Source organism: Solea solea, chromosome 20, assembly GCF_958295425.1.
Source record: "Solea solea chromosome 20, fSolSol10.1, whole genome shotgun sequence".
NCBI lineage: Eukaryota > Metazoa > Chordata > Actinopteri > Pleuronectiformes > Soleidae > Solea > Solea solea.
The window spans coordinates 17,044,310-17,055,915 of NC_081153.1; the positions used below are offsets into that span (position 1 = coordinate 17,044,310).

The window sequence follows — 11,606 nt, forward strand, 5'->3', positions numbered from 1 at the left end:
ATCATTTGTGGTCTTTTACATCAGTAGGATCCTGCTACTCTGTTTGTTTTTTCGTTGAAGAATAGCAAATATTATCCATCATATAATCATAAACACCTTTATTGTTTTAAAGTATTGTCAAACTGACTGCAGCTAACCGTTCATTTAGATCTTAAAATCTTCAGTAATGTCATTTGACTGTTTTTGTTAATCACCAGGAAAAAAAACTAAAGCTTTTTAATTTATTGTCAAGATTTAGCAAGTCCTGATATTTTCTGAAAAGATTTCATGAAATAGTTGTCACTATTTTCTGTTGACTCACTAGTAGTTGTAGCTTTAACAGAGATTCTATATATATATATATATATATATATATATATATATATATATATATATATATATATATATATATGTGTGTGTACCCAACTTTTAACCAGTATTCATTCAAAAGAGTTACAGGTCTTCTCTGGGTATGTGGCATGCATCTTCTTCATTAAGTGTGAGGGAGTGGTTAATGCCTTTCCCTCTCGGACATTTGCTTTTGTTAATGCGTATGAAGTGAAAGAGAGGTAGTTCTTTTATTGGGGTGTGGCCATTTCAAACTGGTTTTGAGTTAACCAAAGTGATCTTTACAAAGTGATGGAACAATTTATATGTCAGTGAAGCCACTGAACAGACTGAGAAATCTGCCTTTCAACCAGAGAGAAGACTAAGTTAGATGATTGTCATGTCATACTGATGTTGTTTTTGTAGATTGGAGCTACTGTAGATTTTGAGGAGAGCTCTGTGTATTTGGTGGACAGTGTTTTCTTTAGCTAGTGATCATGTGCATCTCACAGCTGTGTATCATGGGTGGGTTCCCTCCCTAGGCAAACTTCACACACAGCTAAGGTTCCTGCTGACATTTATGGATTACAATGATCTTCTGACAACGCAGGTGACATTTACCTCCTGCGTGTCATAGTTTTAGATTAGACAGAGAGCTATTTGAGCCAAAACAGGAGCTGAAAACAGGCAGTACATTCAGAAAATGTACACATCTCGCCAAAGAACTGACTTGAATATAATCGAGTCTGGCCAGTGTGTTGGTGTGTGCATACCTCCTGTATGAACTGAATGACATCCTGGTGGATAATGCTTGCTGACCTGTAACAGAGCAGTACTGTAATCTCATAGAGCTTTGTATTGTGTTTTCTGCTCAGGCTTGTTCTTGTCAAGCAAAGTGGGTCAGACATTCTCCCTCATATTCATCCCGTAATTTGCATGCATGTCTATGCATCTCATTGTGTTTGTATCGTTTTGTATGTGTTTATGTTGCTGGTAACCTTGGATTTTGTCTCCTGCTGTGAGGTGCCCATTCATCTGGATGGATACCTTTTGAATCTGTGTAAATGGAGTTTGATAACAAGCCTCAAACTAATCCCTGTATATTCTTCTGGTGATTGATTCTTCCTCCCCTCACTTTCACCACATGCAGGTCTAATTGATGGCTACACAGGTGAGCGAGCTGCGGTGGACGAGCAATTGCGTCAGAAGGAAGAGCTTCAGATGAGCCTTGAACAAGAGCTGCAGGTGAGGCATTTAGCTGAGGAGAGGATGAAAAATAATAACCTCTCTGTGAGGCAGCACATGACCTGACCATGTTAAAATTAGATCTTTGTGTTTTACCTCTAGCACGTCAAAGTTGTGACTCACATTTAATGTCAGATTGAATTCAGCCTCTGCCAGTAGAGAAATCATAAAACGACAAATGTGAAGGATACCGAGGTTTTCAGTTTTTTCATGTATCATCAAGATGTGGTGATATAAGGAGTCTTTTCTTTAAATGGCCATTATTGGTTGATTTGTCTAAGATAAATTTCTTATATATAAATGTATTTTGAATCAATTGTAGGTCTTTCATCCTGTTGCTAAAAATAAATCCATATTTTTAAAACTTCACTAATTACAAATGGGATTGGTGCTCAATGACAGTTGATCAGATAAATACAGATGCACCAGCGTTTCTCCTTAAATAACAATTTATATTTAAGAAAATGCCATGCTTTAATCCTGCAGGTTACGAGTAGCCGGTTGCAGGAGTTGGAGCAGGAGAGGCTTCAGATGCAAGAGGAGCGAGAGCTGCTGTCACGGCAACAGGACGCCATGAGGGAGGATGCTGGGCCCCGAGAGCTCCGTACGTATCTCACAACTCTCCTTAATGAAGATGAGATGATACCGCAGTACTCGCATGTCGTCATTATCCTCATGGTTGAAAGAATATTTAAAAATAATGTATTTAGGATTTCTGACATTTTTAGTTTTCTAGACAGCACTGACAGGCTCAAGTTTTCAGTCACATTTTCATTAGTATGTTAAATAAAAGAGAAAGTGGAAACTTTATCTCCTTAACTGAAACACAAAGTGTTCTTCGAACTACTGTAGTCCGTTTGATTTGACGTAAATCATTAACCCAGTGTCTGCTGCTTGTCATAAAGTAGTTATTATGAACTGGGTTTTTTTTTCTCTAACCAAAGGAATATGTCTACATTGACTTTTATAATGGTTTCTTGGTGTAAAACTGGTTTAAAGGCGCACCGCCCTTAATATTGAATTCTTCTGTAGTCTTGCTCTGACCCAGTGAAAATTATTTAGATTGTGGGATATTTTAGGCAGCTCTGTCGGGGATAGGTACAAAGACCAAGGGTCAAAAAGCCAATAAAATATTTATTTTTATAAAAGTGAAACGATGTTGAGTTAACTGTTACAGCTTATATGTTTCTTGCTACTTCATCTTGTGACACAAGTCATACATTTACAGGCATTGTCCAAGAGGTGCTCCATAAACCTTGAATTTGAGAACTGTATTTGCTAATGATTACACAATAACCCCTGTATTATCAAAAAGGTGTCCCATGAGTTCAATCACTGATAATATGGTGAGTATTTTTTTATCCGATGGCGTAAACCAAAAGGCGCTATTTCTATTTGGAAAACCCTCACTTTCACAGCATCCTTTCTGACGCCTTCACCCTTAACTGTATGGCAAACAGAAAAGCACTGCCAGTCTTTCTTCACCATTCTCTCTCCTTTATCGAAGAGATTTCCTGTTCATGACAAAAACAAGAGCATGTTAAACTCCTGTGCTTTCTTATTCTCCTGTAGGCCTAGTTGAAGCTGCAATGGTTGCAGCACCTGAAGCAGGTGTGTCCACTTTGAGCATGGCTCAGTCATTTCTTTATGCTCTTTTAATTGTCCACCATAGCTGAATGACTGTATAAATGGCTCTCTAACCCTAATCCAGAAACTCACCACAACAGCTTGTAACTTGCTTGCTTTGGGCTCACAGTCTCACTCAATTTGATCACTAACCTTCGCTTTGGCTTTTCATTTTAATTAATTTTGTCCTGGTTTGTCATTTTTAATGTCTTGGAGTCAATGTTAGCTCTCATTTTAGCATGATGAAATGTAAGTATCTTCATACACAATTTCTTAATTGCCAAACATCTTCACTTGATCTTTTTTAATGTTTTAGTGGATTATTTTAAATGCAAAGATGCTGTAATGTTTACAGCATTTCTTTAAGTAAGTAAGATGATTGGCTGTTTAGGAATTTCCTCTCCCCTGCCTGTAAATGCTTATTGGGCATGGATACTGCTATGTCTGGACTGTCCATGTGTTTGATCTATCTGTCATTTGCACTCTCTCACCTTGCCACTAATCCTGTGGGGTTTGATCCTGGGTGAGGCGACGGGGGTTGTTCACTGGTGATGGCAGAAGGGCAAAGAGGCACCATGATGGGTGTTCATTTTTTGGCATTATTGTTGGGAATCTGACTGAGATGTGAGAAGAGTCTGACTTTACTTATTTCCTCAGATGGAGTAGAGTTGTAAAAGCAAACACAAGATCTAAAACTCTATAACAGTTAAATGATTATCTGAAAACCACAATGTTGGACAGGAAAGAATATCAACATTGCAAAAAGATAAATTTGCATGAAATCTAATTACAACTCTCACAGACTGCAGACTCTTCTAATCCATCTCAGCATCCGGCACATTACTGAAATCAAACCTGAATGACTTAATAATTATAAACCACCTTTTTAATTAATTCAACCACCATTAGGTGCCAGGCAGTTATACCTAACCTCTTCTCCATCCCCTGCCATGTCCTGTAGACCTCTTAGAGGAGACAGAGAAGCTGATGAAAGAGAAGGTGGAGGTCCAGCGTCAGGCTGAGAAGGAGAACTCAGACCTCCTGAAGCAGGTGAAGCTGCTGGAGACAGAGTTGGAGGAGCAGGTCAACAGGGTGATCGAGCTCGAGCATGCTCAGACTACAGAAAACGGAGACCTGCGGCAGCAGCTCCAAGCTTTGGAGAAACAGCTGGAGAAAAACAGAAGGTTCCTTGATGTAAGTAACAAATAAAATAAAAGTGTTATTTTATAAACTACGATATATGCATTATATAAACAACATATCACATATGTTCCTTTTTTTAAATGTTGGTGTCCAGGAACAAGCCGTGGACCGAGAACATGAGAGGGATTTCTTCCAGCAGGAGATCCAGACACTGGAGAAGCAGCTGAAGAATCCACAGAGGCTTCAGACTGGCTCTGAGCAAAGAAACCAAGAGGTAACAGGAGAAAGCTCTGTTCTCTGTGGACCAGGCAGTTATAGAGATGCTTATTTTCTGAGCATATCATTGTTGTGGCTACACCACTGCCCTCAAAGTCACACAATAGAGCTGATAGAGTTACTTGTACCACCTCAAAAATGACACCAAATAGTGGGAGTGTTCCGCAGATGAATTAGTGAGAGTGGAATTAAATGTTTCCTTCGTGATCTTTCCCAAGATGTGTAAAAGTGGGTTTCATTGCATTGATCCTCAAATAAAGAATACACAATTGCTAATATGAATCACTGCAATAGTACAACTGTTCTTTAAGCCATTTATCTGCATCACGTGATTTTTGACACAAGGACGATAACATAATGTGTAACATGACTCCTGCTGTCAGGTTTCGGTAGGGACACTGGTGTCAGGTAATGATGGCGCATCTCTAAGCTAATTTTACATAATTGTACTTCAAATAAATCACTGCGCATTTGTATAATCAATGAATGGATATGACTGAAGGTGATGTGAAAGAGGTGTAGAGCTGTACTCAAAGAGATCAGATCAGAAACATGATATTTTTATGAGTCATGTTTAGTAAAAATTATTGACTTGTAATGATTGCTCCTGACGTTTTAACCTGTCTCTTTCTCAGTCTTGTCATGAGGAGACATTTCATCACAGCAGTTTTGCCATAAATGTTGCATATTTTCCTTGCCTGTGGTGCTTTTGAGTTGTGCTCCTCTCTGAGTACTCTTTCATTTATTTTTCCATATCACCATCAAGCCCCCAGTTCTCTTTGGGCAATGAGAAATGCAGTTTTGATCAATGTTGTGAAGACATGGAAGCTTTTGGAGCAATAATTGCTTCCTCAAACAAATAGAGTATATCCTTGCAATCCACAAAGAATTATCTTTTTAAGAACAACACCTTGTTAATGTAGATGAATCTGAGAGATTAAAATAATGATCTGTTAGATGATATAAAAGAACAGATGCAGATTTAGGAAATCAACTGTCAAAAATCAACTGAAACATGAAGTGCTATACACTGGCCCAGTCGCTCATTCTTTCAGGGGGAAATTAGCCTGATGCTCACTGATATCAAAACACTGGCTGTTTATAGTATTTGACCAGAGAGACATAAAGGGCAGAATGACTAGTTCTATGTTAGATAGACTTAAATAATATTGCAGCTTGCATTGCATGTTCACTTAAGCTTCAAACGTACAGGGCTTGTGCCAAATTTTCATGTACTTTTTCCTTCCCTTTTGCCCCTGAACTCTCCATCCTCTGATCCCCCATGCCTGTGCCTTTTCTCTCATGTGGCTTTTGCAGGTGGATGGAATAACCTTTGAGGTATTGCTTCTAGCTTACTATAGAATCCAATCTCCCCCCAGAGAGCAATCAGTGCATTTTAAGTAATCCTGCACAACCCTGTAGCAAGTAATGACCTCCTCCATTGCTTTCATCCCTTACTATACCTCTCTATTTCCCTGTTTGGACGTTTTCTACTGATTTTACTTTTTCTGGAAGTTAGAAACACTGTCTTTTTTCACCCTCACACATCCTCCTCTCTCCGTCAAATGCCCCCATCTAAAACTCAACAGCAAATTAAATGATGTTATAATAAGTTTAATAATTAAGAATTCAAGCCTGCATTTATTAAAATTTTCCAAAATCTCCCTTTTTATATGAAGCCAAGATTTGTTTCATAAAAAATGTGCAGCTATGCAAAATTAAAAAAGAATAAAAGTCAAATCACAATCTTTTTTCTTTTTTTTTTGAAAAGCCTTGGATGCTTTAATCTTGATTGTTACATTTAAATACATTTATGTAGAAAATGTTAGTAGGTCTCCCACCATATTTTATTTAACTATAAATAACTAATTCTTAGCTCAAGTACTCTGATGAAAAGCTCATGGTACACTCTTGTTCTATTAATATTTAATGGAGGGCTGCCAGTAAAGCGATGCATTTCATCAGCCTAACTACAGTTTCATCTTGGTTTGAATTGAATCTCTATCGCTAAGTTCTCTAAAATCATTTTTTTTGTCCAATAAGCAAAATATGACTTTTTCCTTCATCATCGCCATATCCTCGTCCTGTTGACCCTGCTCATTAATGTGCTGCTGTTCTGTCATCTCCCAGGGGGATGAGTTACCTGCGAGCTGTTCTTGTGGTGATTGTATTGCTCTGTAGTTTGTGTCCCCCGAATGAAATCTCTCTCTCCACTCTGTGTCCCTGCACCTCTTTTTTCTCTTGGCCCCCTCCTTTCTCAGGTGGATCAGCTGACCTCCCAGCTAGCTGTTCATATATCAGCTATGCTGTTGCGAGTGGTGTCTGAGAACGAATCTCATTAAATCGAATCACCCCCCCCATCTCTCTCTCTCTCTCCCTCTTACTACCAGGTGGAGCAGCTGACCTCCCAGCTGAAGGAGAAGGCGGATTGGTGCAGTGAGCTGCTGCTCAGCTCAGAGCAGCTGCGTCGTGACTTGAAGGAGCGCGACGAAGAGATTGACAAGCTGGAGAGCCGCATCCATGAACTGGAGCAGGCCCTGCTGGCCAGCGCTGAGTCCCTGGAGAAGGTTAGGAAAGGGAGAGGGAGGGAGGATGGATGAGCGATGCACTGAGACTGAGGCAGAGAGAGAAAAACCACGAGCAATAGCATGTGAAGCAAGGCTGAGGGTGTGTGAGAGCATGCAGATGAAGTGACAGTGACATAGGAGGAGGGACTGGGTGCACACAGAAGGAGAACAATATGTGGGTGGGTCTACTTCAGCTGCCTCGGCAGTTTGCTGTTGGTGATGACACTTAGCTATGGCTATTAACTGTCAAGATTGCCCTCCAGTGTTCACATAGGGTTGTGGTGGGTGAACCAAAAGATTAGTGTTTGTTGTTCGTTCAGTGCAACAGACTGCAAATTGAGTTCCACTGGCACACTACAAGATACAATATGGATTAATTGCATCGTTTCATATCTATGCATGTGCAGCTTCCTTTCATATGGATTCTACTCCAAGACTTTGTGTCTGTGTCTGCGCGTTGTAAATAATTGCGGCGCTAAATACTGTGTCTGTGTTGCAGGCTGAACAAAAGAAGCAGCATGCATCCATCACTGAGACCAGACACTCCTCGCTGGAGGCTCAGTTACAGACGGAGAGAGAAGCTCTGGAGCGGAAAGAGAAAGAGGTAGTAGTGATGTTCAGTTTGTGCTTTGAGTTTTTGTCACGTCTTAGATCTTTGATAGTGAACAGAAATTGTGGGTATGGCAAAAGCCTACAGAGATAAACATGCCAGTGTTGTGAACTGATGTTTTCAAGCTCAAACATTTAGGTGCATTGTTGTCTCTCCATTTCGCCTTAGATCTGTAACCTGGAGGAGCAGCTGGAGCAGTTTAGAGAGGAGCTGGAGAACAAGAGTGAGGAGGTGCAGCAGCTTCACATGCAGCTGGAGATCCAGAGCAAGGAGATCAGCAGCCAGCAGGAATACCTAGAAACAAGGGACAGCATGCTCCAGGTAAACACATGTACTAATATAAAGAAGAATGATGAAGAATCATTGATCAAGAAGAATGATCAATGACAGTTAACACTGCTATTGAACAGATGATGACACACTATATTACATTTTTTTTAAATTCTTTTTTAGCAAATGATTTACCTATTTATAATTAACTTAACCACAAAACCAACAGATGTCAAAACAGATTATAGTCTTTAATATATGCTGTATATAACACAATAGTTTATTTATGAATGAATATTTTTGCTGGTCTTTTTTTTTTTTACATTTTGCTCACTGCTGCTAATTTAAATTTGTATATCTAGGATTATTCATCATCCTGTCATGCAGGATGCAAGCCCGCCCCTGCAATACATTTCCTTTTTGTCAGAGTTTTTGAAATTTCAGTAGTCCACCACAAGGGCAAATCTGAGTTGGATTTTCCGCGTGTTGTGTTATGTTAATAGCCATCACATTATAATCTCTGATTTTGAAGGTGATGGAGGAAAAGGACAGGGAAATAGCACTTCTTAATGAACAGATCACTAAACTTGGACACACGGAAACAGCATCTGATAACAAGGTAACACAATATGCATGTGCGAAATAGCGTAAAAAGTCTATTTCGAATATGCATAGCTCTGTGGTAGTGCATCAGTGTGTGTGTTCTCTGGTTTCCTTTTCACTTTTATTTTTGCTTGTTGCCTCATTTTTTTTGTTGGGTTAACACGTTTTTAACGGTAAGCAGAGTCACAGAACCATCCTTTGTTGTGAGGTAATCATTTGCTCATGTAAGGTGGCTTGTTAAACCTCTGAGTCTCTATACAGCACTGATAATCCAATTTCAGAACATAAAGTAAAGTAGTTATATAATTTTATAATATATTGTTTTGCGACTCAAAGGTTTAACCATATAGCTGTATGGCAATTTACACTTAAAATCTGGTCTTTACGTGCATCAATAATGTCTACATTCTTCTCTACTAGGAAATAGATGAGCGAGATGACCTTATAAAAGACCTGGAGTCCAAGGTTGAGTGCCTGCAGGGTGAGAAAGAGCGCCTGAAGAGGAACAGTGAGGAGGAGCTTGACCAACTGAATGCAGTCATAGAAAAACTTCAGCAGGAACTGGTCAATATTGAGCAAAAACAGGCTGCAGTGGAAGATGAGGACATCATTGGTGAGCAAGAGCAGGAGTATGATGAAATGAAACACAGAATGGAGCTGGCCACTACAGAGCTTAATATACTGAAAACAGAGGGCAGCAAGCTTCTGGAGACACATCTGTGCTTGAAAGAGAGTGCCGATGCTTTAGCTGAAACACAAAAACTGAGTACTTCAGAGGGCGAGCTTGAAGAAGCCCTTAGAGAAAAAACTGCATGTCTTGTAGTCATGCAGGCCCAAGTACAAGCTTTAGAGCAGAGTGCAACGTCCAGGGTGGAAGAGTTAGGGCTCCGTATCCAAGAGCTTGAGGACTTGGTTAGCGAAAAAGATAGTGAGTTAAGCCGCTGTCATCTTCTTGTGCAGCAAGGTCAAAGCTATGCAGATGGTCTCCAACAGAGGGTCTCTACTTTAGAGGAAAATCTGAGGGAGAAAATAGCTGTTGCACTGGTCAGCCAAGTCACTCAGGAGGCCCTCCAGCAGCAGCGGTCACACATATCCAAAGAAAACCAGGACATTCAGAGACATGCAGAACCACATGTGAAACCCAGTATGCAGCCACATGTACATGGCTTTGGTGACTTTGGCATTCCACAAATGGATTTCAGTGGATTGGGTGAGGCAAGACAAGTTTCCACTGGGAAGGTGGTCCATCTGACCCAGAAGCTGCGAGAGCTAGAGGTAGGACTCGGTGAAATGCAGAAAGACCAGGAGCTCCAGAAGCAGCTGCTGTCCAGCTCTGAAGAGGAGGTACTGGAGTATGAGAGGAGGCTGGCAGTGCTTATGGACCTGCTCATTCAGATGAAGGCCATCAGAGGACATCACCAGAAGACTTCACCAGCTGTGGAGGTATGTGTTCAGCCAATCACTGTGGAAATAATCCTTCACATAACTTTTAATTCAATCAAAATTGTAAGATAAGATACGATAGATAAGATAAGACTTTAAAATGTTTAATTTCAGGGTTTGCTTATTATTAAAACAGCGAGCTGACATAAGACTGACATTGAATTGTAAATGTAATCCTTCTAAATCCTAATGTCAAACAAGATCTCCAGACATTTGTAGAAATAGCGAAGCATATTGATTTGAATTTGAATCTGGTTTCAGTTTTCTTTTTCTTCAATGTGGAAACAAAAAAAACATACAGATTTTACTTTGGCTTTATATAGACAACTCACTTGAATTAAAGGTAAAGTTATTGTTGAACAGCTAAGAACCAAATGTAGTAATTTTGACTCAATGTTAGTCCGTCTCTAAATCAATCTGGATCTTGGTGACTTTGTCAACAGGCCTCCTCTGCTGATCACCAGCCTGCTGTATCTGAGCTTCTTCAGGAGTTGCAGGAGGTAAACAGCGAGACTGTGGCCACCAAAGAGCAGCTCATCAGTTACAAGGAGAGCTGCAGCAGACTCCAGAATCAGCTCCAAGTATGTCATCTTAAATAATGTATCAATGTTGTACGTCTTGTATTTGCAGTATTTGTTTGGTTATGATCATGATCTTGTCTTTCTAGGAAAAAACTGTAACAATAGAAAGACTTCAGGATCAACTTCAGAAGGTAAGACAAAAATAATCCTACATAGTGAAACTCATATTTTCTCCGAAGAATGCATGCTTATAGACTATTGCTGTCTGCAACCATGTCACTTGCAAGGTATCAACTAGCAGCACTGAAGAAGTCAAGCTTCAAGATGAACTGATGGAGGCTCGTGATGAGGCAACAGCTACCAAAGAGGAGCTGAACAGCTGCAGGGAAACTTTAGAGAAACTGCAGGAGCTGCTACAGGTACATTTATAATCTGTACAGTTGATGATTCCAGTGAAATCCATCTGTAGAGCTAGATTTACTACAAAAAGGGCTTATTTGATACTTTGAGCACTGTTATGTTATAATTGTCCCTTTACACTGCAGTAATAGTTATGCTTTACCTACTAAAACATGTCAAAAAAACCAAAGCCTCAGGTTTATACACAATTATTTGTGTATAGACAATATTTAATGTGTTAATAAGTAAGATTGAGAGGTACTGATGGATTTTGTTACCTTAAACAAGTTGCTTTCCCGTTTTTTATCATTCTCTACTATGCTCAGCCAACCAGCTGTTGGCAGTAGGTTCTTATACTTACATCACCACTGTTTACTTAATGTAAACAACTGTTGTTCTATGCTATAGTTAAATATTAGCTAACCTACATAAATATTATATATGTACACATGCTACATGCTAATTGTGATTTTTTTGGGGATTTTTTTTAAGGAGCGGGAAATGACCATTGCACACCTTAAAGGAGAACTTTTTCAAGTAAGACAAACTAATTATAATTTCATATTTAAATCATCAATGATTGAATGTGCAGTATTT

General features: G+C 39.5%; 1 protein-coding gene across 6 annotated transcripts in view; it reads left to right on the forward strand.

The window, feature by feature from the left end:
• akap9 (A kinase (PRKA) anchor protein 9) overlaps positions 1 to 11,606 on the forward strand; it is a 57,726-nt gene that overhangs the window by 35,811 nt on the left and 10,309 nt on the right. For 3 of the 6 annotated variants that reach the window (XM_058619419.1, XM_058619422.1, XM_058619421.1), the window contains 14 exons: positions 1,457 to 1,551; positions 2,038 to 2,155; positions 3,124 to 3,162; positions 4,139 to 4,371; positions 4,475 to 4,594; positions 6,987 to 7,163; positions 7,663 to 7,767; positions 7,942 to 8,094; positions 8,576 to 8,662; positions 9,067 to 10,089; positions 10,533 to 10,670; positions 10,757 to 10,801; positions 10,898 to 11,029; positions 11,502 to 11,546. In XM_058619419.1, the coding sequence (XP_058475402.1) occupies positions 1,457 to 1,551; positions 2,038 to 2,155; positions 3,124 to 3,162; positions 4,139 to 4,371; positions 4,475 to 4,594; positions 6,987 to 7,163; positions 7,663 to 7,767; positions 7,942 to 8,094; positions 8,576 to 8,662; positions 9,067 to 10,089; positions 10,533 to 10,670; positions 10,757 to 10,801; positions 10,898 to 11,029; positions 11,502 to 11,546 (2,510 nt within the window). The remainder of the gene's footprint in view (positions 1 to 1,456; positions 1,552 to 2,037; positions 2,156 to 3,123; positions 3,163 to 4,138; positions 4,372 to 4,474; positions 4,595 to 6,986; positions 7,164 to 7,662; positions 7,768 to 7,941; positions 8,095 to 8,575; positions 8,663 to 9,066; positions 10,090 to 10,532; positions 10,671 to 10,756; positions 10,802 to 10,897; positions 11,030 to 11,501; positions 11,547 to 11,606) is intronic. The other 3 variants (XM_058619423.1, XM_058619420.1, XM_058619424.1) reach the window with 3 other exon arrangements.